Source organism: Thermobia domestica, chromosome 5, assembly GCF_964235325.1.
Source record: "Thermobia domestica chromosome 5, izTheDome1.hap1.1, whole genome shotgun sequence".
NCBI lineage: Eukaryota > Metazoa > Arthropoda > Insecta > Zygentoma > Lepismatidae > Thermobia > Thermobia domestica.
In genome coordinates this window covers 19,491,972-19,519,611 of record NC_137458.1, presented here as the reverse complement: position 1 = coordinate 19,519,611, position 27,640 = coordinate 19,491,972, and the positions used below count along the sequence as shown (strand labels likewise).

At 36.3% G+C, this 27,640-nt stretch overlaps 1 protein-coding gene and 1 pseudogene across 3 annotated transcripts in view; one reads left to right on the top strand and one right to left on the bottom strand.

The window, feature by feature from the left end:
• LOC145685768 (polypeptide N-acetylgalactosaminyltransferase 16-like) overlaps positions 1–27,640 on the top strand; it is a 257,039-nt gene that overhangs the window by 211,038 nt on the left and 18,361 nt on the right. For 2 of the 3 annotated variants that reach the window (XM_081758290.1, XM_081758289.1), the window contains exons 10-12: positions 1,284–1,410; positions 9,395–9,487; positions 11,437–11,520. In XM_081758290.1, coding sequence (XP_081614416.1) covers positions 1,284–1,410; positions 9,395–9,487; positions 11,437–11,520 — 304 coding nt within the window. The remainder of the gene's footprint in view (positions 1–1,283; positions 1,411–9,394; positions 9,488–11,436; positions 11,521–27,640) is intronic. The other variant, XR_014131483.1, reaches the window with a different exon arrangement.
• Positions 2,788–3,193, bottom strand: LOC145684599 (histone H3-like; annotated as a pseudogene).

Here is a 27,640-nt window from a genome sequence, read left to right as displayed (position 1 = left end):
TTGGTGGTTCAGTACCAGACTCCCCTTTCCGCTGACGCTGCACTTCGATGGCATTCCCAAACCTGATAAAACACTTCAAAACATACTTACGTTACTCGAATATCAAGCGTGCTCCTGTCATTTTCTTATCTCACTAACCGTGCTGACAGTACCGACATCTGTTGAGCGAAAAACCGTACTACAACACAATTTTAACCGAAAACAATACCGACATCTGTTGGGCGAAAAACCATACTACAACATCCATAAATTGTATAACAATTGTCAATGCCAGTATCCTGATACGAATGACAAAGAGTATATACATTTTTCTGGCGGACTCTGTATTAAAGCTGGTGTAATATCCGATTTTTTGTGTGCTGATAATCAATATAATAAACTATGGCTATCTAACTTAGCAAATCTTAACTTGGAAGCCTTTGTGATGGGCAAATACTGTATGCGTGGCTTTTCTCTGTTCTTCCATTTCCTCCCACTTTCTTAATTCCATTATTCCAGAGAGAGAAGTTCATGTAGTATATAGACAGATATAACTCTCTTAGGAAACAAACCATACAAGGTAGACAAAAACAAAATTTTTACTGAATACCACAAGTGACAAGTGGAGACCTACACAACATTCTAATACAATGTGGTGTAACAAAATTAGATAGCACTGCGAATATCTTGGAAACGAATTATCCAAGATAGATGGTTGTCAAAAAGTATTGGGAAGATCTTAATCCAGCAACGGATTGACAATTGTTGATAATGGTATGTATGCGTTTCAAATATAAGTAACCCTCACCACTTGACTCATGAGATCAAGTTCTCACCCTGGATACCTGAGTATTTGGGATTAAGAGATAAACGCTTATACCTTGTTCTGAGAGATCATATGTTTAACCCTGTAACTGTAAGGATTTCTAAAAACAAGGATACTTAAGCTAAAATTACTGTTCCTGGGTGTAACTGGGTAAAATTTACTGTTATGTCTGGGTACTGCGAACTCGAAATATTTTAACAAATGGTAGTAGCGAACCGGTGTGAACCGGCTAAATAGCACCACTGCTTATAATGGAACATTGCTGTATTCAGACTTTGAGCTTGGGTGAGTAACATGTAAATGAACTCAAACTGAGAATAACCTAAAGTTTCAATAGATCTATATATAAAATTTTATTATTATTAGCGTGCGTATCATATTTTTAATATCTCAGATTCTTACAAGCAGCAAAACAGCACAAAATAGTAGGCTTTATGAAATAGGTCATTTACTATCATTTTATGTATTTTTATTTCAGAAATCTCTCTGAAAGCGTGGCTGTGTGGTGGTACTTTGGAAGTAGTTCCTTGTAGCAGAGTGGGTCATGTATTCAGAAAACGGCATCCGTACTCCTTTCCAAAAGGCAATGCCAACACTTACTTGAGGTAGGAAGATCCTAATAAATACATCTACTGCAAATTTGTTATATTTCATTAACTAGAACAAAGTATCTATCTTTTATGTATGTATAGAACATGTTTGTATTTAATCTGGCTTATTTCCTGATTATATTTTCTTTCCTTCTTCCTCCCCCCCTTCTCTTACCTGATGATGTATATAGCGAAAGAGTTAAGCAAGTTTCTTATCTGATGATACATATAGCGAAAGCGTTAAGCAAGTTCATCGTTAATCAACAAACTTAGAAAGTTCGTTACTGAATTCTCGATGTCTGTATGTGTGCTAGTGTGCCTGTTTGTTATTTGCGAATTTTTCAATGTTTATCTCTCCATTCGTTAGAGCATCAAACACTATCTGAGAAAGTTATGGAATTTTTCACGTCACTCCTACCGTTCCCACGATGTTGACCAAAAATTTCAGATTTCGGGAGATTTAAGGAGCATATCTCGGGAAACGTAAGTCATAGAGAGATTATATTTTGCGAATTTTTCAATTTTGAACCCTCCATTTTAGCATGTGCCTTCATAAAACAACATATAGTAGAAAGTTTTAACAGAACCTTTAAACAAAACATGTGGAAAAAATTGAGCACTCAAGGAAATTATAAGTGGATAGATATATTACAAGAATTACTTAATGAGTATAATAATAAAGTACATAGAACAATTGCTATAAAGCCTGTAGAAGTTAATAAGATTTTTTTTTTTTTTCAAGTTCGTTCTGGCAGTATTCTTGAAGCATTTTCAACTGGCTTTTTTCTTGAAAACTATGTGAAATGAATATTTTCTAAGTTATTTTGAGACTTATTTCGAAAACTTAATGGTGATTTTACAACAGTATTGTGCCTTATACGCCAGACATTTTTCCTAACATTGTAGACTTAACTTGTTTTGAAATCAAGTTGACGTCCTCTCTCAGACTCTTCGAGAAGATATTAACAACATATTTTATGGATATATTACTCATTGTTTTCGTATTAGACGCACAAAATATGATTTAACTAATATTTAGCGATGTTTGAGTTTTGCTCTGTCTCCCATTTTTATTTCATTCTCTGTAATATAGCTGTATATTTTTCACGTATATGTATACAATGTCACATACATTTCTGTATCATTGTTGACAATCTCAGTCGGCTATCTTTGGCTAGATTATCAGGTGATAAAGTGCGAATATCGTTGATATCTGCTAAAAAGGGCGGAAAAAGCAAGAATGAGGGGGGAAAACCTGTCGAATTCCCTGATGGTGAGGATATACATCCTGCAAATATTTTTTCTCTCTTGGTGTTTCTATAGAGGAACGCAGAAATACACCGAAAGAAGGTATTTCCTTCTTTATTATAAGTAAATCCTAAGATTTAAAGCTTATGCACGTTTTACACAGTTACGATAAGCAAGTTGAATACCCTTAGGCATGATTGTGATTTTCTGTGTAAATAGCGCACAGGTTGATATCTTCGAAAAGCCCTACAAGATAAGCTTCACTTGCCTCCTGTAAAGCCATGACATCTGTGCTTTGGAAGAGATCTGCCTTAAAGTCTTGTGGGACTCCACGAACAAGTAGCTGGAAGGGAAGCTTTCGGATAAGTAATTCTGTTCTCTGCTGATAGCGACGAATTTCTCGCAGAGCCACAGTACCAGGCCTCTAACGACGGGGCTTTATGACTCCACCGGTAGCAGGAGCACTCTTTCTTGTAGATTTCGTGGCAAGCTGCTTTCTAGGAGCTTTACGTCCAGTAGATTTCTTTGCAGTTTGCTTGGCACGTGCCATTCTAAGAGTTTACATACTACTTTTTTTCAAATAATAGCGCCCGCCTGCTACTTTTTGAACGAAGTCGTTGGGATGACATAAGAGTTACGGGACACGATAGAGCCACTCACCAGATAGTGACAGCAGTCTTGCTTGATCAGTTAGAATGGTGCTTGTGCGACGAATTGGGAAGGCTGGCGATTTATAAGAGTTTGATAGGGTCCAATTTATGATGGCCGGACAGCTGGGAACAATTGTGACTTATCGGATGTTCACGAGCTGCTGTGATTAGTGTATTCCAAACGTGGGAGAAAGAACAGTGAAACTAGCAATAAACGACATGGCATGGAATGACTACACCTCATTAAAAATGTCATACGTCGTAGACTGTCGAGTTTGGTAACATAAAATAGGGCGCAAACTGGCACAATAAACAGCAGATTTAACAGTGGTAAAAACACGAGTGTGTGTGACCACACAGTTCAGTATACTATTAGATATGAGCCTCCACAGCTAACGTCCCACACGTGTGCGAATGTTAATCGCACGATATCGTGGATTATGATTAGAATGGGTACGTGCCATGGCACAACGTTGCATGGTCCGATAAATCATAATATTGCCTTCATTGCATCTGGTCAGAATCAGTCGTCTTCCAGTGGAACCCAGGCCGGTAGCCAACCCAAAAAGTGGGGGGAGTAGAAGTTAGGGGAAGCAATCCAACCATATTATAGTTCATTTGCAAGCCTACCGTGAAAATTTTAGGGGGCTGGCAAAAATTTAGGAGAGGTCGGCCCCCTAGATCCCCGTTGGATACGGTTCTGGTGAAACAGTTAGTCTTCTTTCAGACTATGTGGCGTTTGCCGCGTGCTCTGGCACGGCGCCGTGATTACTTGATTACCATTAGTATATATGAGGCTTTTCATATTATCTGGCAACGGCGTTTCGCCGCGTACGGCCGCCTTAAACATTACGGCGCCCATCAAGACGCGATGTTGCACCACGCCTTACACAGCGTGTTGATTACTATTGTCGCTTATGGTTCTCTTCAAACTAGACGGCGCGCGCCTGACAAAATTCTGTATTGAATGGTGCTAGGAGTTGCTTTTGGCTATCTTAAGAAATGGATTCCATGGAAGAGAGAGATTTAGAGATATTAATTAGTTTGTTGGAGGAAAGGCCCATACTGTGGGACAAATCCTTGGATTCATACAAGTAAAAGAACGAAACAATAGCTGCTTGGAGGGAGGTTTGCACCAGATTGAATTCCAATTTTGAGAATATGAGCGACAGTGAGAAAAAAATATTTTGATGAAGGGCAACTTATTTGTTTTGTGTTGCATTTATTATTTGCATAAATTAAGCAAAAAATTAAGAAAGGTATATTATAACATTTAGTTTCATCGTGATTTATATCCTGTTTTTTAAAATTAAGTTTGATGTTGTATTACTTGGGATACATATTTTCAAAACCAAGTTACAATTGGATACAAGTGTATAAATATGAAGATCAAAATTTTCGAAACGTAGAATTTCCAACTATACCTCAGAGCTACGGCAAGTCTTTCAGTCGGTGAAATGGCATATCTTAAGTGGGTATTTCGCCTTAAATTTTTTCCTTTTATTTTCTCTAACAACTCATGAAAAGCTACTATCGACATACTAAAATAATTTAAGAACTTCTTTTGATCACTTATTAATTCACTAAATAATAGTACAAATACACCAGCTACAGGTCTTTGAATATTCAAGATATGAACCCATTTTCTTCCTCTGTGTCTTCCTCTTTTAGAATTTAAGTAGAACCTGTACAAATGTAATAACCTATCTCGATCATACATATTGTCTTTATCGTAAAAACGACAAATCATTTTTTTCCGGCAAAAAAACTGCCGTGATGTTCACGACAAAAGTCATATGTATCACGGCACGAGTTTTGTACACACGGCGCGGCGCCGTTTACGGCACAGCATGTAGTGTGAAAGAGGCGTTACCCGAAACGTGGACAATAGGACAACGATAGCTCGTGATGGCTTCATTAAGATTTGGGGAACCTTCACATGTCATCATGATTCCAGTACTACGTGTGGAAGAGCACCTTGATGGCTCTTTGGCCATATTTTCAGCTGGCAGTGACATCTTTCAGCAGGTTAGCTCTCCTCGTCGTAATGCTGCTGTGCTACAGTCGTTCGAGAAGTACAGTGATGGATTTCAATTGATAGAATGGCCTTTGAACTTATCCAGCTTAACCCAATTAACCATTTTCGGGATGTCATTCAAAGTCAAATCCGAACTCATCGTGGAATTTACAGGAATTAATTGACTAGTGTGTGCAGATATGGTGCGTCATGCCTCTAGGCAATTACCAAGGCCTCATTCCCTCCATGCCAAATCGGATTGCTGCTGTCTTGTGAGCCAAAGGTGGACATTCCAGATATTTGGTAGTTGGTCATCATGTTTTGGTTTGTCAGAATGTATATGTATATAGATACACAGATAGATAGATATAACCTTATGCTATGAGGCTCTTGCAAAACTCGAGTGATTTGGATCCCACGTTAAACTATAGATCAACGTTTCACATATCCTCGGTGCTGAATGGGACGCTAAATATCGAATCAATCATATCAAGACTACTGTATATGTTAGGATCATTTACATGTTAGTATTGTCTACACACTCAATTTAGTTGTCTATGGAGAAAGGGAAACCTCTTTTCTTGCTGAAAAATAAGTGAAATTTCGTTTTTTTCTGTGGGCCTTCTCCCCAGGCGATTTCTTACGCGGTCTCAAAGGTGTTGCCTATTATGCATATCTGATCCATTCAGAATATAATAACTTTAAAAAAAGAAAGAGAAGTTTGCTATATTATAATGTATAAAATAACGTGAATAGAAGGAAATCGCATGAGAAATGACATTGTAATTCTATCAGAAAATCAGTAATATGATCCATCTCGTCCTTCCAGTGTTAATTGATAGTATATTTTTCAATTTTGTGTTATTTTAATTTGATTGTTATGTTAAATCACTTTTATGTGTTTTAGTTAATCATCAGTCATCAGTCATCAGTAAAACAGTAACTTTTCATAATAATCAATTAATTTTCTCAACATCCTTAATTTTGTCCTTATAAATTGTACATTAACTTCTACAAATCAAGATAATTTACACTAGTAGTCACAATTGTAATATTTAATTTTAATTCTAATCCGTTAAGTTTTTTGTTAATTTTTCCAACTGTGATGTATATCTATATCTCTATACAATAGAACCTGCTTCAACATATCCTTTATTAAACGGAAACTTAAATACGGAATAAGTGTTAAACGGAAATATTTAACGGTCCCATGAATTCAGTGGCGAAAATCGTGTTAAATTCCCTTCATTAAACGAAAACTGTATTACGTGGACAACGGAAATCAAAATAAGCCTCTATTTCGAGTTTCAGAGTGCAGCATTAAGGAAGTTTATTGACATCCTATTAGAGGTTAGATATATTTTTCACAAAACAGGCAACTATGTACAAAACGAAGCAGACACGACGTCACGAAAAGCAGACACGAAAAATTTCATATGGACCTGTGTGCAAAAGTGCATAGTTTCAGAGCTAGGGCTGTCGAAAATCGCGAAAAAGCAAAATTTCAAGAAGCTCTATTTCGAATTCGATAAACTGTGGATGGTAGTCCTTGTGAGCGTAAAGGAAGTCACGCATACGCCATCCAAAAATGCATATTTCATTAATGTTCAATGGGTGTACAGAGTATTCCATGCAGGGTGAAATTTCCAGACATGCAATCAACCGAATTTTGAGATATGCTCTGACTTTATGATTGGTCCAAAGTAGGCAAACGATAAGCCTTCGTAGCAGAGAACACGGAATCCTTTGGCGTGATGTCAGAAGTGTTAAGAATTGTCAGCAGTACAGTCTCTCGTACTCGGGAAAATGCATGCTGCAATGTTTTCTTTCACGCTTATAAATGAAGAAAACGTGAAATATACCGTGACGAAATACATCGCATCACACGTTATTCTGAACACACACACACACACACACACAAAAAAAAAAAAAAAAAAAAAAAAAAAATGGAGCTGCCGGTTTCTAATACTTCCGATTTCCATCCGAACCACTGGATGTCCATTGGTGTTGAGGCTTATCTCCTATCTACTTTGGACCCTCCTTGAAATCACGGTATATCTGAAAACTCTATTGAGAGCATATTTGAGAGTTACACCCTGTAGGGAATACTCTGTATACCTATTGAAAATTGACAAAATATGCACTTTTGAATTGTGTATGCGTGGCTCCCTTTATGCTGATAAGAACCACTATCTACAGTTCCTAGAATTCGAAATATGGCCTCTTGAAATTTGGCTTTTTCGCGACTTTGGACAGCCCTAGCTCTGAAACTATGCACTTTTTGCCATAGGTCCATATGAACTTTTCTCTTATTTTGATGTGAGGAATCAGCTCTTAGAGTTTGTCGGTATAATTCATTATCACTCTGTATCTATTTATCTATATCTATCTATCTATCTATCTATCTATCTATCTATCTATCTATCTATCTATATATATATATATATATATATATATATATATATATATATATATATATATATATATACATACATAGATATCTGATAAATTAGTTACTAGCAAGTAATAGAAATAATAAAACCTTAACACTTTCGTTAGATATATCACCAGATAAGAAGAGGGAGGTATTTCTGGTATTTAATATACGTGGTTTGCTGTATTACATATACATTTTCGTGAGCCGGGGGGAACTTCGATATTTAAACCCCACTGACCAAAATATTATGAAGAAAATAAACATTTACTGTATTAGGATATAATGGTATATACAAAAAAAATCACGCTTGTCCTGAAAGAATATAGGATTGAGTGTTTAAACTTTCACATTGATGAAATTCTGCGTTCATCACTGGACAAGATATCCTTCTATAATATGAAATATCCAATTAGCAAACATTATTTGAAATAGAAATAATAGCTATAGTTCGAAATATAAATGAGAATAATATTATTATTATTATTACTGGATTATTATTACGGGGAACAGGTTATTTTGTATAGACTCATCATCATCATCATCATCATAGGTATTCTGCCGTTATTGGCAGGTCACTTGCTGCAACTGAAAAGCTTCCATGCTCCACGCCCTTCCGCTAACCTCTTCGTCTTCATGTACGACTTTTCTGTTTTGATATCGTCCATTAATTTTAGTCACCTTCGCCCCCTCCCTCTCTTTCCTGCCACCATATCCCTAGCACATCCCTTATGATATAGTTTCTTCTCATCCAATGTACCAACCAGTTTCTTTTCATCTTCTTAATAATATCTAAGATTGTTCTTTTCTCTCTCATCATATCTAACATACTCTCATTAGTTTTCTGCTCAACCCAGATAATTCTTTCCATTCTTCTCCACACCCACATTTCGAAAGCTTCCAGTCGTTTCTCATCATTTTTGCGTAATGTCCATGTTTCTGTCCCATACAGCACAATACTCCACACGAAGCATTTTATGATTATTTTTCTAGAATAGTACCTTCTTCCTCTTAAAGGTTTCTTCCGCCATTCCTATCCTTGCTTTTATTTCACTTTCACAGTTCATGTCATCACTAATAACAGTACTCAGGTTTCGAAAACTAGTCACCTGTTTTATTTTGTCCCCCTCTACTTCTATATTTGACACCGATCCCTTCGTTCCAATCACCATGGCTTTTGTCTTTCTAACATTTATTTTGATTCCATATTCTTCACAGCCCTTCCTCAAATTTTCTAACATCTTATTAATTTTATTTTCAGATTTCGCCACAAGTGCCATATTATCTGCAAACCGTATACATCTAATCATTCTACCTCCTACCGAAATGCCGTTTTCATTATGAAGGTTCTTCTTCACTATCTCTTCTAGATAAATATTAAATAAGGTTGGCGAGAGACAGTATCCCTCTCGAACTCCCCTTCCAATAGCACTCTCCTCTGTTATTTTCACCCCTATTCTAACACTTACTAGTTGGTTCATATATAACTTTCTTTTATATCGACTAGTACCTAATTATTCATTCTCAATTGTGCTTTCATATGATAAAATCTAAAAATATATGCTACTGTGTGTCTTCATATAAATATACATTTTCCACATGAACATCAAAGAAAATTATTTATTTTATTTTATTATCATTATTTTTTAGAAACACGAAGCGCATTGCTGATGTTTGGTTTGGAGAATACAAGAGATTTTTCTACGATGCAAGACCGAATGCTAGAGATATAGACAGTGGCAAGTATGTTTATTCATATAACATAGGATGTTAACTAACATTACTAATATGTAGACTATAATTAACGTAGACCACAGAAAATAAAAAGGTACGGACCACCGCACTAAATTTTCTCGCTCCAAATCCTCAAACCAAATAATGTACTACAGTTATTAATCAAATATTTTCTTCTGAAATAACGAACAAAATTAGATTTTTTTTTTTTTTTTCGGAAAATTTCGTCCAAAGAAAGCTCGTCCGCAAAAGTAAACTCCCCTTCTAGGTTTTTCCATAAGAAAATGACTTACGCAAAATAACATAACCTCACAGGTACTATTTCACGAAACTTAAAATTTGATTCTGATACTGTGAACGGTATGGCCTTTAAGTGAATGTACGTCAGAACGAACAGATGTTTAAAAATATTTTTTTCGGTATGTTTGGACTATGAAACGTGTAAATCTGCTAATATCTCAAATTCGTTTGTTTTTTTCGATCATTATACTTACTTCTTTACTTTTGTCGCTCGAAAGTAAATATAATAGAATATGGTATACTAGTAACACAGCCACACACAAAAATAGAAGTACTGTGCAGCGCATCCCAGGGTAAGAATTCGATGTGTTTTGTTAACAGAATCCAAATTTCGAAACCCCAGGAGGATCGATCGTTTCAATTTTTTTATGGGCGAAAAACTTCAGCAATTTTAGATAGGGAGGATACACGTAATACAGCCATACAAAAAAAAAAAAAAAAGTTTCTGTGCAGCATACCCCAAGGTATGGATTCGATATATTTTGGTACACAGAATCCAAATTTCAAAATCCCATTACGATTGACCGTGTCAATTCGTTTTTATGAGCGAAAAACTTTAGCGAATTTGGATAAGGACAATACACGTAACACATCCATACGAAAACTTCCTATGGACAATTGAGAGAATATGGCCCGTAAAAACAAGGTAGATGGTCGAACCATTTTAAACAAGATTGTAAATGGAACGAGATAGTTGTTATTTTGAATCGTTGAATCGTTCATATAAAATCCGGTAAAATATTCTGCAATTAATTATATTATAGGAGATATATTTGAGTTGTTTTTCAGAATTAAATATCAAGGGAGCAGACTACTAAAAATGATACAAAAGCTAACCATTTTTCTTTTACCCGTTTTTCGTAAGTGGAAAGAGATAATGAAATATAACCTACCACAATGATATATGTTATTCTACACCCGAAAATACGAATCGGAAGAATTTTCAATGTTGTCATCATAGAAATTACAGTGTGGCCAGAATATGAATTACCCAAAAATCTAGATTAAGGCAGTGACTAGAAAAATGAACTCAATGGTAATTGATGACTTATTGTGTTGTCTTGGTTCCTTGTTAACTACTTTTTAAATAATATTTAAATTTTAATAATGTATGTGTAATTTTAATAACTTTCTGTTTATTACAAAATAAATAGAAATAAGCCTTCTTAGACCCTTGTCTGCAACCAAATACACATCTGAATTCCCCCCAAAAGTTAGAGAGAAATCGGCGCCCTTGCTACACCCTACGTTATGCATTTCAGGCTAAAGAAAACAGATGATTAGTAGAACTTAGTTAATGTTTATGAAAGAATTGATGAAGTTAGAAACATAAACTTCAAGCAATCCCACAGACTTAATGTTGTCCACTACAAACTGACATGGCGTAGAATCAAACCAGGGTTCCTTGCATCAAATGTGACCGCTCTCAAATTTAACCATCGTGCTCCAAAAATACTTGTAAAGTTATGTATACGTATATTATGTAAGAAACTAAAAGTATGAATTGATTTTCAGAAGTTGATTCAATGAAGAATAGAGATTTCAAATTATTAAATTTATTTGTACTTCAGAAATGTTATGTATATATTTTAAAATTCAGAACTATTACAGACATAATAGTTTGGAGTAATAATGGTATCACTTATCTCATTTTACAGTTTAAGCCTGCAACAAGAAATCAAAGAGGAATTAAAATGCAAGAGCTTTCAATGGTACCAGAATAATATATTTCCGGAGCTGAAGTAAGGGTATTTTCTATTCGTTACTTCTAATATTTTATTTATGTGAATAAAATAATTATTGTTAATTTTTCACAAAATTACATGATATTTGTCATTATCTAGGTATATATTTTGTTATATCATAATCTTCAACAAAATTATTTCCATATTCACATACAATAGTTTGAACTGTTGTACATATCTATAGTGTGTGTTAAGTATTGAGTTCTAAATACTTATCTATAAAATAAAGAGTGAATTCTCTAATGAAATTTTAAATATTTTTGGAATATAGTTATCTTAAAACATGAGCAATGCTATATTTGTATAATATATTGGTATTATAACATTTGATGTATTTTTTTTTTTAAAAAAAATATTTTTCCTTACACAATTAAGAACATATTTAACTTCCTGATTCAAACGTTAAGTAAGTTTATACTTAATAGCAAACTTAGAAACTACAGTAACAGTTACTGGCAAACTGTTTACTGTCTGTTACTAGACACGTCCGAAACACACTAGACAGAGAAAACTAAATACATAGAAGTTCGTCGGGATCGTAATACGGCAAATTATGGATGCGTTAAAATATCAAATAATACTTTTGATAAAGTGCATACTTTCAAATATTTATCTATGATCAATATTAACAGAGGAAAACCATATTCACGAACAAATCAAATGTCGACTAAAAGCAGGGAATTCGTGTTATTATTCAGTTCAAAATCTCTTGTCGTCACGAATTCTGTCAAGGAATTTGAAGCTTAAAATATATAAAACGACAATCATACCTGTTGTCCTGTATGGTTTGCTAAACATGGTCGCTTACTCTGAAGGAATAACATAGACTCAAAGTATTTGTGAACAAGATCTTGAGACGAATATTCGAATCCAAGAGGAACGGAAATGGAAAATGGCGTAAACTTCATAACGTGGAACTACATGGTTTATACGGTTTACTAAACATTGTTAGGGTTATTAAATCTAGGAGGTTCAGGTAGGCAGGAATGTAGCCAGGATTTAAGAAAGTAGAAACGCTTTCAAAGTCTTGACTGGAAGACCAATCGGAAAATGACCATTAGGAAGACCTAGGCGCAGATGGGAGGACAATATTAAGATGGATCTCGCAGAGATTGGAATACAAAGTAGAAACTGGATCCAGTTGACTAAGGATAGAAGTTAGTGGAGAGCTTTTGTGGACGCGGCATTGAACCTTCGGGTTCCATAGGCCATAGTGTTTGTTTTTTAGTTAGTTACTTGTAATATGCCATTACAGTCTAATGATATTATGTTTTTAATAGGAGGGTGCCCGAAATTTTTTGCACCGACTGTACCTGACGTTTAACAAAAAAATTTCTGGCCGTTCATATAATTCGTAATTTTATTTGTTATTCTATTTCAAATTAACATGGAAAAACTGTAAAAATTCATTAGGAATTATAGTTTTGGGAATCAATACCTTTATTTATATTTTGAATTGGTTATAAGTTTTGTATATGGATATGTAAATGGATTATTACAATTCTTACGGTGTCAGTGCTATCTGAAAATATAGATCCACTATTGGACGGAACTGTCCAGATCAAATAACCAATCTAAAATTCGACAGAATTTTCAGGACCACCCTTCACCTCTCTTTTAGATACCTAGGTCCTTCTAAAATCTAGTTTAATCCAGATTTTACCAAATTTTGTTCGCTTCAAAGCCCCACCGCCAAAATGCTTAGTTTTGATTGGCTGATAAACCCACGCTATGATATTAGGGCGCAATTATTCCATTCCAAGCCGGAAAATCTTGCTGACAACAGCCAGATTTCGATCGTCGAGCTTAAAAGGTCGCAACGGAGTGAGAAAAACTGCAGTAAAAGGTAAAACTAATATAATAGTCGAATAACTACCAAGCAGGAAGCTACGGAGCCATAATTTGTTAGTTTTTCATAGTAAAAACCGGACTGAAGAAATAAAAAATAGATGACGCCATGTTGTGCAGATATTGTTAGTTATGGACAGGCTTTGTAAAGTGCATCAGTTTGCGAGTTTTCTTAGGAATCTATAAACAGTTTCGGAGGAGTGGTGTTTTCTCCCTTAAAATATTCTTATCCTTAAAATTATTCCTTTTCTAGTTACGTAAGGCCTGCCTCACTACCGTTTGTGTTCGTGTATGTAGTGGATGTGATTTCTTTTTGTATTTATTTATTAGTAACATGGCGGTATTTAATTTTGTGGTAGTCAGTCCAGTAATCACAATGCACGTGTAAATTTCAGTAAGGGCTCCTATCTGACTCCCAAATTGGGAGTACGGCTTCCAGCGGGATGAGTTGAACATTCAGTTTGTTCCGGGTTCCTGCCCCTTCAGGGCAGGGCTCCTATTGCTAGCTAATACTCCGATATGTCCCCTCAGGGCATCGATTAAATAGGTCGAGTAAAGAATATGATTTAGTAAATATAAGGGCCAGTTGGCCCTGTTCATTTCTTTCCTTTCGTTACCTTTCATAGAGCCGATTTAACATGGTAAAATCTGAATGATTTCTGTGTATATTTATTAGTATAACATGTATTAATGTAGTGTGTAGTATGAATGTGGCATGATGTGTCTTGTAGTTCGAGTAGTATGTGTATATTTGTAATGTAGTATCAGTGATAGTGATAATTAAGTGATGAAAGAGTGTGTTGGACAGTGTAGTATTTACTATGCGATAAATTTTTATTACTCCGTCATTAAGTGAACGTAATATAGTATAATAATTCCGTGTACAAGGTCACATTCAGTTGTTCAAGGGTTCATTATATCGTCGCTAGCCCTAGTGTCAAAAGTCAGTACTAACCGCCATTCTTCTGTCGAGGTGCTTAGTGATTTAGTTTTCGTGAAATTGACCTTTCTTTTCAAAATAAAACCTGGAAGGTATAATTCACAGCCTATATGGATGTACAGTTAGGTCAAGTGACCCAAAAGTAATATATTCTAAAAAATTTCAACATTCTGCCTAGTCTAGAAATCTAAATATTTAAATAAATAAACAATACGTAAATTTTTAACAGAAGTCGGGCGATATGATGCTAGTTCTTCGCTTTGAAAATATATTAAATGTCCATTTTTCTTCGTGGCTGTAGAATTTCATTGTTGATGCAGAATTTTATAAACATTAGACATTATCGCAGATAATTCTATTTTCAGTGAACATACATAGGATTTTTTTTTCTTTCGTTCTTAATAAAGCTACCAAGTATTACATAGTATTGTGTGTGTGGTAAAAGAGTCTTGGGTTCGAGTGAGGTTGTCGTGCGGTGATCGGAATGGGAAAATGTTTGTAGTGATTATAGATTTTAAAGTATTATGATGAAATGTGTAAATAGGCTGGGCGTAGATAGAGGAAACAGGGTGTTTGTAGAATATAGCGTCGTGGCAAATGAATATTAATGTGAATATGAATATTAATAAGTATATGAATATTGTAGTAAATGAATATAGAATATAGGACACCCATATAGTTAAATATATAGTAGCCCAGTGAATACTTCGCCGCGTGTTGATATATAGATATTGAATAGATATGTGTGGCTACAAACATCTCAAGTTCTGACCCCTGCACCATAATATCACGCGGACCGGAGGGCGATATATAGTCGGACTACGGTAATACTTTGTAGTTTTATGTGTTATAATAATAATCAACCATAGTAATACCATCTGATAGAATAGGTAGCATCATATAATCGCAGACTAGACATATCGAATAATAAATTATGAAAAGACAGTAGCAGTTATACAACAGGGCTGTAGTGAATTATATTTTCTGGTCGGTTTTTTTTTAAAATAGAATATCCTGCTCCGTGAGATTTTTTTTTTTCCCCACGTTACCTACTCGGGCTAGCTTACAATGTTCATGGAGGCGACAGCTCTGACTGGGTACCGAATCAAAACAATTAGTTATTGAAATTTATTTTCGCGTACCCGGATGTCGACCCCTAGTCCCTTTAAGTATTTTCATTTCTTTTCTTAGTTTAATTAGACGAGGGAAATTAACGACATCCCAGACTGTGGCGTGTCTGCGCAGGGTAGCTATCGGTGAAGTTTGGAATAGAAATCACCGATCCAAAATTCAGTTTATTTAATTTTTTTTTATTTTGGCAAATCACTAATTAGGGATATCTTAGCTATTACTCTAATTTCATTACTATTCTGGAATCTTCTAGTTTCCAAGAGGTCGGATGATTTTTTTTTCTTTTGAAATCCTAAATTAACGCCGTCTCTAACCTTCCGGAGGATTTCGGGGTCTGCAAGGGTGTTGACCGGATACGGTGAGTGGTGGGATTTCCCTAAAGCCTTTGTCTTTCCGAAAATCCCATTGTGGACACAGACTTGTCTCATCTTCGCAGACAGTTTTATCGGCTATTTATTTGGTAAGCCGAACCCTTTTGGCATGTTAAGAATATTTTGGCTATGGATTTTGTTGAGAGCGAAATTCGACTTCTAACTTTGTAGCGTTAGTTATTTCTCACTTAAGTCTTTGGCGCCCCTATTCTTCGTCTTCCTTCTTCTCTATCTCTCTCACTGTCTTCCTTTCTTCAAGTTTTTTTTTCAAATTTTCAACCTTCCCCCCCCCCCCAAGATTTTGAACTTGTTGCTTACGATTTATTTAACGTACAACTCTGATCTGAAATTACCAGCTGAGACGTTGCAAGACACGATTCATGAATGGAGTAGATAATGATTGGGTCCTCCATCACATTTTGACCTATCGCTGAAATGAACAAAGACTTAGTATTTGACGACACTTCGATTACGTTCTTTCACCGTCGTTCCTCTTAAGTTGTTTTTTTTTTTTTTTTTGATCCATTGGTCACTTTCCTTTCTGTTTTGGTTTTCGATTACTTTGTAGTTAATCTGGGCCCAGAAATTGTATTTTGGTTTATCTAGTTATATCCTTAGAAATGCTCTGTGTTACGTGCCTGCCTCACAAAGTTTTTTTTTTCCTTCATGATTTAAACACGAATTGATTATATAAAAGTTAAAAATTTATAGACGCGCGGTATCAAATAAAATTTAAATTTGTTTCCAAATGTAATGTTGGAAGTCATTTGTTTTCTTGGACAATGTTGCAACCTTGTAAAATTTTATTGTTGGGGATGATTAATTTAAATGTGTGCGCATTTATTATAAATATATATATATAGAGAGAGAGAAATAAATACTTCGAAATGTATGTGTAATTAGTATGTGAATATGATGTTAAAGTAAAAGTATGATATTAAATGTATTATGAATATATGTAAGAGCGCTCGTGTCTGTCCCCCTAGACGTGTATTGGTTGCTATAGTTTACCAGAAGTCTTCCGACGAATTTAAGAACGTAGATTTTGTTAAGAATACCGCCGTGCACTTAAGTAATTTTCCTTTTCTTCTGAATCAATGTAAGTGATAACCTCTGTAATTATATAATGGCATGCATTGAAAAAATATCGGCAGGTCTAAACGTAACCCACATCATAACAAATATTATCTCTGAACAATTAACCTAAAACCATTGTGGAAAGTGTACCTTGAATCCGTCTCACCTTCATATGTATCCTGTGACTTGACCAGTTTTTTTTTTCTTCTATCCTCAATTTGAACCATCATACTCCGTACACCTGTGGAAGATCATTTTTTTTTAAAATCCGAACCATGTATAAACATATACGAAAGTGATCCTAATGAAAGGTCTCGTGAAGTGTCCCAGTGTTGGATAAATAACTTGAAATTATTCGATTAATAAATTTGGAAATAGACCGTCTAAGAGGAGAAACTTCCTCTAGTGAAAGCTATTTTCTCGAAATCCCTAGATGGGTATAGACGTAGCAGTGTGCGATTGCAGATATAAACTGTTACCAGTTACAAACCAAATATAGACGACGAATGGTTTTGTAAACCAATAGATATATATATATACATATAGAGATATATATAAATGACCACAAATTAAGTTAAATGGAGCGAAACGTTTTGGACACTACGACTAGTGCGTGAGTTGTGATTTGGACGCTCGAAATTATTAATATTTTAATATCTCGACGTGAGGTAGAGACTCATATAAGTTCTAATACACCAAAAGTTTTTTTTTTCTTTCCTCTTTGTCCAATTTTTTTTAAAGTGAAATAAGTGTCTTATTTGCGTATGTCGCAAATCATAATTTGGCTTTAGCATGCCTAAGATATGATACATGTAATTATTTTTTTTTTTCCCATTTGTCAATATGATTGAATATATAAAAACTTACTAAAATTTAATACTATGTACTCTATTAATATATAACCAAGAACTTGTGCTTTAATATTTTCTTCATAATTATATGTTTGTCTTTCTTTTTTCACTATGAATGTAATAAACTATTTGTACCCTTGTAGTTAGTTGGTTTCCTTTAACCATATATACACTGTCCTGAGTGAGTGAGCGAGTGAATGCATGATAGATTTAATATAAGCAATTCTAGTGATATCATTTGTCATATTAACATCCGTAATATATGTGTCATGTTTTAATATATGTGTTAAGGTAAATAACCTAGGTCATGAAGGACCGTCACTAATGGTTTAAATCGGCTCGAGGAGTGAAGCAAAAATAGCAGGATAAGCCTAAATACGACATCTTTCTTCCAGGAAGTTGAAATTCTTATTGATACGATACATAAATTTATATTGAGTTTATAAGTTTGATTTTTTTTCTTTCCTTGGCTAATTCATATGTGTGGTCGATCCTAGAGGACAGAGTTCAGATGCTGGATAGTTATCAGTCACCGGTCGGAATAACTTTACAAAGAATTAAATTTCACTTTTCTCATTTCCAGGTCTAGGTCTGGGCAACCCCATGATCGTGGTGCCTGGAGCTAGGTCTGGGTGGTATGAGGGAACATGTGTCTATTCCGAAGCATTCCAAAATTGATTAGTTGTTAATAACATTTAGAATGATTCATCTTTCAACGACTTTCCCGACCTTTTACTATATTTCCGGAATTATCCAGTAATCTGTTTCTCATTAAAATACCCTATTTCTTTTCTTTCTTCTTTACCTACCTCCTTCTTTTACCCTTCTACTTTCTTCTCTTTCTTTCCTATTTCTAAATGAAAGAAAACGGAGTCATGATTGAGAGTAGTCGCTATTGGCACGGTCAATAAGTTGTTTCGATGAGTTTTCTTCGGGAGTCCGATATGGAATAATTAACAATAACAAAAGGTTTATTGGAAGTTACTTTATTGGAAAATAATCTGGATTTCAATCAGTAAGTGATCTTTCGTAATCGTCCTCGTTAAAGAAAATTAATTTTAGCGACTCCTCTCCTCTACATTAGCTCTTTTATCTTAGTTTTTTTTTATCGTTTTCTTTCAATATTGGCGACCGTTGACATCGGACAGTTACCATGGAAACAATTGTTTTCCCTGGTAACGAATCTGAAATTATTTATTAAACACTGTTTAGGATCGAGCACATATTGACTTGGCCACAAAAGGTGCATAATTAAAAAGTTATAGTGAGATTAAATAGTTGTAGTCATTGGCTGTTCTGCTATCTTTGTCTCTCTCTGTAGAAAGGGGGAAATGAAGGAATTTGTCAAAGTAAATTCTAAAATTTGAAAATGCTGGAAGTTGACCCAAGGAGGGAATTAGATAGGAGTCCCTTAATTTATGAATAGTACCTGAATAATAAGTCTTGTTAGTTGATAAGTATATAATTGCATGTGTTTATATTGTGTCTTTTTGGGTGTAAGCTATGGCAACCAATAGAGAAGTCGTATCACACGAGAACGCGGAAGTCTCATGTACACAATGTACTTTAGAAAGTAGTGAGAAAAGAGCTCGCGTCTCTCGTAGGCTAGTGAGGTGTCACGAATGTGGTCTGAAATGGATTCATTTCAGTTGTATTAATTTAGAGGATACTGCGGAAAATGCAGAAAAGGTCCGGGCTGGTGAGATAGTCAAATACTGCAAAGAATGTGAGGGGAAGCTCCACCAGTCGCGTGAACCCATGAGTTTATCCTCGGAGAGAGAAACTGAACATCCCGATTCAGACGGTGAGCGAGGGTTTAGTACCCCGAAGAACCGAGGCCAAATATCTCCAGTGGAGATATCTGACCTCGATGATGATGAAAGAGATGGGGATCCAATTGGTGATAAACCCAAAGAAAAGCAAAGGAAGACTGGGTCATCTAATAATGACGCTCTCCTCCTTTCATTGCAACAAATGCTACAAGAAATGAATGAAAATAACCGGGAAATGAGACGCGAAATAAATGAGAAAATAGATAATAATAGCCTGGAGATGAGACGTGAAATGAATGAAAATAGCCGCGAAATAAATGAAAAAATAGACAAGAATAGTCGGGAGATGAGACGCGAAATAAATGAGAAATTTGACACCTCGAAACGAGAAACCGAATCTCGATTCGAGGTGCTAACCCAGAAAATAGACAACATATGTTTGGACTTTGCTTCTTCAATAAACAAATTGAGAGAGCAAACGTCTACTGACATCGATTTGGTCAGATGCGAGGCTCAACAGTCCCTAAAGCAATTTCAGCAGGAGACTGAGGGTAAATTAGAGCATGTAAATTCTGAAATTGAAGAAATGGATACCAAATTAAATAAAATCGACAATAAACTGGAAACACAGCAGGCCGAAATTGATAGTTTAAAGTCAACCTTGTCAGATTTATCATTAGAAACCAAACTGGAAATGACTGACCAGAAAATTTCGAAAATTCAGAACGACATAGTAAATATTCGAAAAGAAATGACAAAATCTAGTCGCGAAAAATCAGAGGTAACCTATCCTTTCCCCGGTAGCGATTTCTCAGAAATATTACCTGCGACAACAACTACATGTAGCGCAGGAAAAGAAAATTTAATGTCGGTTGATGCACGGGATATTGCGACGCACTACCCCATGCATCGGTCAGAACCAAAGTCGTGGTTCAATTCTAATAGTGTGCCGAATCAGTCGAGTGTTGTGACGACTACGGTCACTAGCGTGAGTGCTCCCTCCTTACATGGAGGTATACAATCACATAGCGTGTTGCCGGGAAAAGGAGATGGGTGCCATTCTGAGTCGTTGTTCACGGGTGCGATTGGTCCGGGGATGGAGCCCAACATATTTAATACGACTAATAGAATCCCTTTTAATTACATGGGTAATTATAACACCGCTACTACGTCGTCGGTGGTAAATCCGGTGACGACTCCGATTGTGCAGGATAATATGTTAATTCCCACTAACTATTCCCCTGCTTATGTTAGTATGGGTTCCAAGGTTTCGCTGAGGGACATCGAACGTTTTCCCACTTTTGATGGGAATATTACCAATGGACAGCCTCGTGTTTTTCTGCGTAGATTGCAGCAGTGTTTAGAAATGTATCGGCTGACCGATAGAGAACGTTTACAAATAGTGGAAAAACTTTTAATTGCAGCATCAGGCGCGTGGTTTGCTTCTATTAAATATAGAATCCATACGTTTGACGATTTCCTGATCCTTTTCAAGGAAGAATACTGCAATGAACATATAGAGAGGCTTCAGAAACGCAACCTCCAATCTTTAAGATATGATCGAGCCAAGTATGGGTCCCTTCTGGACTATGCTTGGAAGATCATCGAACTGTACTACCAGATCGCAGAAAATCCATCGCAAGCCGAGCTAGTAGACATAATAGTGAACGCTCTTCCACCAGATGAGTCGCGGGCTATTGCTTCCCACTTGTGCCAAACGGTGCGAGAAGTTACGTCACGCCTAGCTGCTCTGTGTGGGAAAGAAACTGGAGGCCCACCAAAGAGGTATTTCGCCCGACAGGCAAAAGTTGTGAAACCCGTGAAAAGCAAGGCAACGGCAAGTTGCCAAACGGACTTTCTGAGTTACACCCAAGCTGGATCTCGCTATCCGAGTGGGAGTGGCTCAGAAAGCAATCAATATAATGGTCGACGTCTGTTCCGTAACCGACCGATGTTTAATAATCGCCGGGGTTATCGCCCCTATGACCGCACAATGGGGGAATCGAACCCGAATAGGGACGATAATAGGAGGAACTTTAACGGGGCGTACCGGAGAAGAGAAAACGGTAATGGTCAAGGCGGTAATGTTAACAATAACTGTGCAAACAGGTCTCAGAATTCTGCCCCTTCGCAAATACAAACTAATGGCGGAAATGGAATTCTAGCCACTCGAGGGATTGATAGTCGCGAGACCGCTGTCAAATCGACAAACTAATTCCGCAACTACCTGATGAAATGGGGGAGGATAGTTGCGGGAAAATACACCCCATTATTCTGAAAAATCAGACTGACCATGAATGTAAATCTAATTTGTGGACACAAAATTTATCATTTCGGGACTCGTTACAATTTGTTATAAAATTTGTTATAGATGAGGAACCCTTTGCTTCAAATGAAGAACGCTATTTTTCTGCCTCTCCCAGCCTACGAGGAAGTATCGGCGGCGTTGAACTTGTCGCTACAATAGATAGTGGCTCGGAGCTCTGCCTAATGGACTGGGAGGTGTGGAAAAAATTAAAGCAACGGTTTCCATCCGCTAAATTGAGACCATACACGGGCCTTACACTTGGCGCTTTCGCTGGAAAAGAAAGTTTTTCGGTTCAGGGCGTTCAAAATTTTAACCTAAACATACAAAATCATATATTCGAAATAGCCATCTTCGTCATAAAATATTTGCGAACGGACCTAATACTGGGATGTCCGTTTCTAGATAAATTCCATTGTATCATTGACCGGGAAAAGAAGGAGATCAGAATGAAAGATAGTTTAGGAAACACTGTTGTCGTTCCCACGGATCGACCAAATATAATGCTAGTGAAATTACCAGTAGAAGAGATTACAATCGGTGAATCAGGATGGCCGGTGGTGGATCAACCCATGCTTGACCCCAATTTAACTTGTCAAGCTGCCTGTGCAGTGACACCTCTCCACAAGGGAGGGGTTAACAGGGGAGATCAGCTGGATCCACTCCTGGGCACCGAATGCAATGTCTCGGAACAAGAGATTGATTCATATATTGTCACTCGGGATGACTTACCATCACCGATTAAATCAGGTCTTCGGAAATTATTAATAAAGTACCGTTCTCTTTTCTCTGAGTACCCATGCCGCGTTAACGCGCCTCCCTATAAAATACAGTTGAAAGATGAAGAACCAGTTGTTGGACCATGTTATTCCGTTCCTCAGGCTATACAACCTGAGTTTGAAGCAGAGTTGAATAAATGGTTACGGTTGGGGATAGCAATAGAACAAATGTCTCCATATCGAAATCCTATTCATGTCGTCCGGAAGGCCTCTGGCGGTGTACGTCCAGTTTTAGATCTGAGGGCTACCAACTCAAAAATTATATCTCCACAGGTGCAGGTAGAACCAATCAATGAGTTACTACACCGTGTTTCTCAGGCAATGTGGTTTTCGTCGTTTGATGCGTCAAGTGCTTATTATGGGATCAGTTTACACCCAGACTCTTACCAATGCACCAGTTTTGTGTACAAGGGAAGACAATATTGCCTCACTGTTCTGCCACAGGGGCTGAAAAGTAGTCCTGCTGTATTTCAATCAGTAATGACAAAATTTTTTAATGACTCGACCCGTTCTTTTGTTATTTTGTACTTAGACGATGTACTAGTAAAATCAACTACTGAAGAAGAGCATTTGGCTCATTTAGAGAGAACTTTCGAAATCTTTAAACAAGCAAATTTTTCATTAAATTTCAAGAAATGTAAGTTCTTTGCACGGGAAATCAAATTTTTAGGACATATAATTAGTGGCAGAACAATAAGGGTTGACCCTCGACTCAATGAGCCAATTCGTTGTTTTCCCGTACCGAAATCCAAGAAAGCGTTACAGAAGTTTTTAGGGCTTATAGGATGGAGGCGAAAATTCATTCCAAACTTTTCTGGTCTCACTGCTAATCTGTATCAACTCCTGAAAAAGGATCAGAAATTCGTACTGAACGACGAAGCCTTGGAAACTTTCAATAAACTGAGAACTCTTCTTAGTAATCCACCTGCATTAAGTCAGCCGGATTTCTCCTTGCCTTTTCACATCCATAGTGATGCGTGCATGGAAAATTTGGCTGGCCTACTTGCACAATATCCTTCAGATAAAGATAATCCTAACGTCATTGGATATGCCAGTCGACGGGTGAAACCCTATGAGTTGTCTCTTTCAATATCTCAGCTGGAACTCCTGTCAGTCCTGTTCCTCTGTGAACATTTTGAGCAGTATATCATGGGTCGTACTACTTATGTCCATACAGATAACGCGGCAGTCACACATGCATTCACCCAAAAGAACCTTGAACCACGAACCACCCGCATTCTATTGAAACTGCAGAAATTCGACTTAATTTTCCAACACTGTCCAGGCAGAGAAAATTTTGTAGCCGACACAATTAGTAGATACCCACCTGAGGTATTGCTTGAGCCCGAAACACATTATGTTCATTTTTTAACCAAAACGCAGGATGCTGATATTAATCTAGACTTTATTCGAGAAAATCAAATAACAGATGAATTATGTAAGAACCTGTTAAAGCAATATGAAAACAACCGTAATCTGGACAGAGTAACAATGTACTGTGGGTTAATTTATATTAAACCTTTGCGTATTCAGAAATGGCTCTTAGTGATACCGCAGAGTTGTATACCCCACATTATCAGTGTTGTCCATTCTACCGGTCATTTTGGAGTTCAAAAGTGTTATCGCTTTTGTCGAGCTATATTCTATTGGAAGAATCAAAAAACCACGATTAAAAACTTCATACGAAATTGCATAGAATGTGCCGAAACAAAGTTTACAAACCGTGCTATAGCTAATCAGGAATATCATATTCAAGCCACCGTACCCCATGAGACTCTGGGGGTGGACCTTATTGGAAAATTGCCACCCAGTCAGGGATATTATTATATTTTATCTCTAACAGATATCTATTCTCGTTTCGTTACCTTCCTCCCACTGAAAAAGGCTCATACTAAGGAAATAATCACCGTATTAGAGAGACGATACTTTCATCTATTGCCTTACCCACAGGAATTCTTATCCGATAAAGGACCGCAGTTCCAATCTAAGTTATGGCAGGACTTTTGTAACAAATACAAAATTAAACATAAGAAAACTTCCAGTTATTCCCCGCAGGCTAACGGCGTTACAGAACGTAGCCATAAAGAACTCAATAGATTAGTTAGATTATGGTGTCATGAGGATCAAACCACTTGGCACAAGTACTTAGTTAAAATTCAGGACCTTCTGAACAATTCATATTGTTCCAGTATTGGCTGTACGCCTGCGGAACGCTTTCTTAGTTATTCTGCCGTTGATAGCTATAGGAAAGTGTTCCCATGGCCCAAAGAGTTAGATTCCGTAAATAACCGTTTCCGATACGCTGAAGTAGAGGTAAAATTAAAAAGTCATGTTAAACAGTCGTCAAACGCTATAAATCTGCAAGAAGGGCAATTAGTGATGTTGAAACTGCATAACTTATCCTCACTTATAAAGCATGAGTCAGCAAAATGGATGAAAGTCTATACCGGCCCGTTTTTAGCAGTTAAATTATTGAAAAATTGCGCTGTATTACATAATCTAAAAGGTGAAAGTATCGGAACTCACAATTTCCAAAATCTTAAGCTTTTCAACTGTACCGAGGACAAAAAACGGGAACTTCTATCTCAATACCCAAAGTGAATGTTACACTGTCTCATTTGAGTGTATGAGAGTATGAGTGAGTAGTTAGTCTATTAATATTAATACATGTTAATTCTATTCAATAAAATTTTGTTATTCAAACAAAATTTTTTTTTAACGACGCCGGGGAACTGTAATATGCCATTACAGTCTAATGATATTATGTTTTTAATAGGAGGGTGCCCGAAATTTTTTGCACCGACTGTACCTGACGTTTAACAAAAAATTTCTGGCCGTTCATATAATTCGTAATTTTATTTGTTATTCTATTTCAAATTAACATGGAAAAACTGTAAAAATTCATTAGGAATTATAGTTTTGGGAATCAATGCCTTTATTTATATTTTGAATTGGTTATAAGTTTTGTATATGGATATGTAAATGGATTATTACAATTCTTACGGTGTCAGTGCTATCTGAAAATATAGATCCACTATTGGACGGAACTGTCCAGATCAAATAACCAATCTAAAATTCGACAGAATTTTCAGGACCACCCTTCACCTCTCTTTTAGATACCTAGGTCCTTCTAAAATCTAGTTTAATCCAGATTTTACCAAATTTTATTCGCTTCAAAGCCCCACCGCCAAAATGCTTAGTTTTGATTGGCTGATAAACCCACGCTATGATATTAGGGCGCAATTATTCCATTCCAAGCCGGAAAATCTTGCTGACAACAGCCAGATTTCGATCGTCGAGCTTAAAAGGTCGCAACGGAGTGAGAAAAACTGCAGTAAAAGGTAAAACTAATATAATAGTCGAATAACTACCAAGCAGGAAGCTACGGAGCCATAATTTGTTAGTTTTTCATAGTAAAAACCGGACTGAAGAAATAAAAAATAGATGACGCCATGTTGTGCAGATATTGTTAGTTATGGACAGGCTTTGTAAAGTGCATCAGTTTGCGAGTTTTCTTAGGAATCTATAAACAGTTTCGGAGGAGTGGTGTTTTCTCCCTTAAAATATTCTTATCCTTAAAATTATTCCTTTTCTAGTTACGTAAGGCCTGCCTCACTACCGTTTGTGTTCGTGTATGTAGTGGATGTGATTTCTTTTTGTATTTATTTATTAGTAACATGGCGGTATTTAATTTTGTGGTAGTCAGTCCAGTAATCACAATGCACGTGTAAATTTCAGTAAGGGCTCCTATCTGACTCCCAAATTGGGAGTACGGCTTCCAGCGGGATGAGTTGAACATTCAGTTTGTTCCGGGTTCCTGCCCCTTCAGGGCAGGGGTCCTATTGCTAGCTAATACTCCGATATGTCCCCTCAGGGCATCGATTAAATAGGTCGAGTAAAGAATATGATTTAGTAAATATAAGGGCCAGTTGGCCCTGTTCATTTCTTTCCTTTCGTTACCTTTCATAGAGCCGATTTAACATGGTAAAATCTGAATGATTTCTGTGTATATTTATTAGTATAACATGTATTAATGTAGTGTGTAGTATGAATGTGGCATGATGTGTCTTGTAGTTCGAGTAGTATGTGTATATTTGTAATGTAGTATCAGTGATAGTGATAATTAAGTGATGAAAGAGTGTGTTGGACAGTGTAGTATTTACTATGCGATAAATTTTTATTACTCCGTCATTAAGTGAACGTAATATAGTATAATAATTCCGTGTACAAGGTCACATTCAGTTGTTCAAGGGTTCATTATATCGTCGCTAGCCCTAGTGTCAAAAGTCAGTACTAACCGCCATTCTTCTGTCGAGGTGCTTAGTGATTTAGTTTTCGTGAAATTGACCTTTCTTTTCAAAATAAAACCTGGAAGGTATAATTCACAGCCTATATGGATGTACAGTTAGGTCAAGTGACCCAAAAGTAATATATTCTAAAAAATTTCAACATTCTGCCTAGTCTAGAAATCTAAATATTTAAATAAATAAACAATACGTAAATTTTTAACAGAAGTCGGGCGATATGATGCTAGTTCTTCGCTTTGAAAATATATTAAATGTCCATTTTTCTTCGTGGCTGTAGAATTTCATTGTTGATGCAGAATTTTATAAACATTAGACATTATCGCAGATAATTCTATTTTCAGTGAACATACATAGGATTTTTTTTTCTTTCGTTCTTAATAAAGCTACCAAGTATTACATAGTATTGTGTGTGTGGTAAAAGAGTCTTGGGTTCGAGTGAGGTTGTCGTGCGGTGATCGGAATGGGAAAATGTTTGTAGTGATTATAGATTTTAAAGTATTATGATGAAATGTGTAAATAGGCTGGGCGTAGATAGAGGAAACAGGGTGTTTGTAGAATATAGCGTCGTGGCAAATGAATATTAATGTGAATATGAATATTAATAAGTATATGAATATTGTAGTAAATGAATATAGAATATAGGACACCCATATAGTTAAATATATAGTAGCCCAGTGAATACTTCGCCGCGTGTTGATATATAGATATTGAATAGATATGTGTGGCTACAAACATC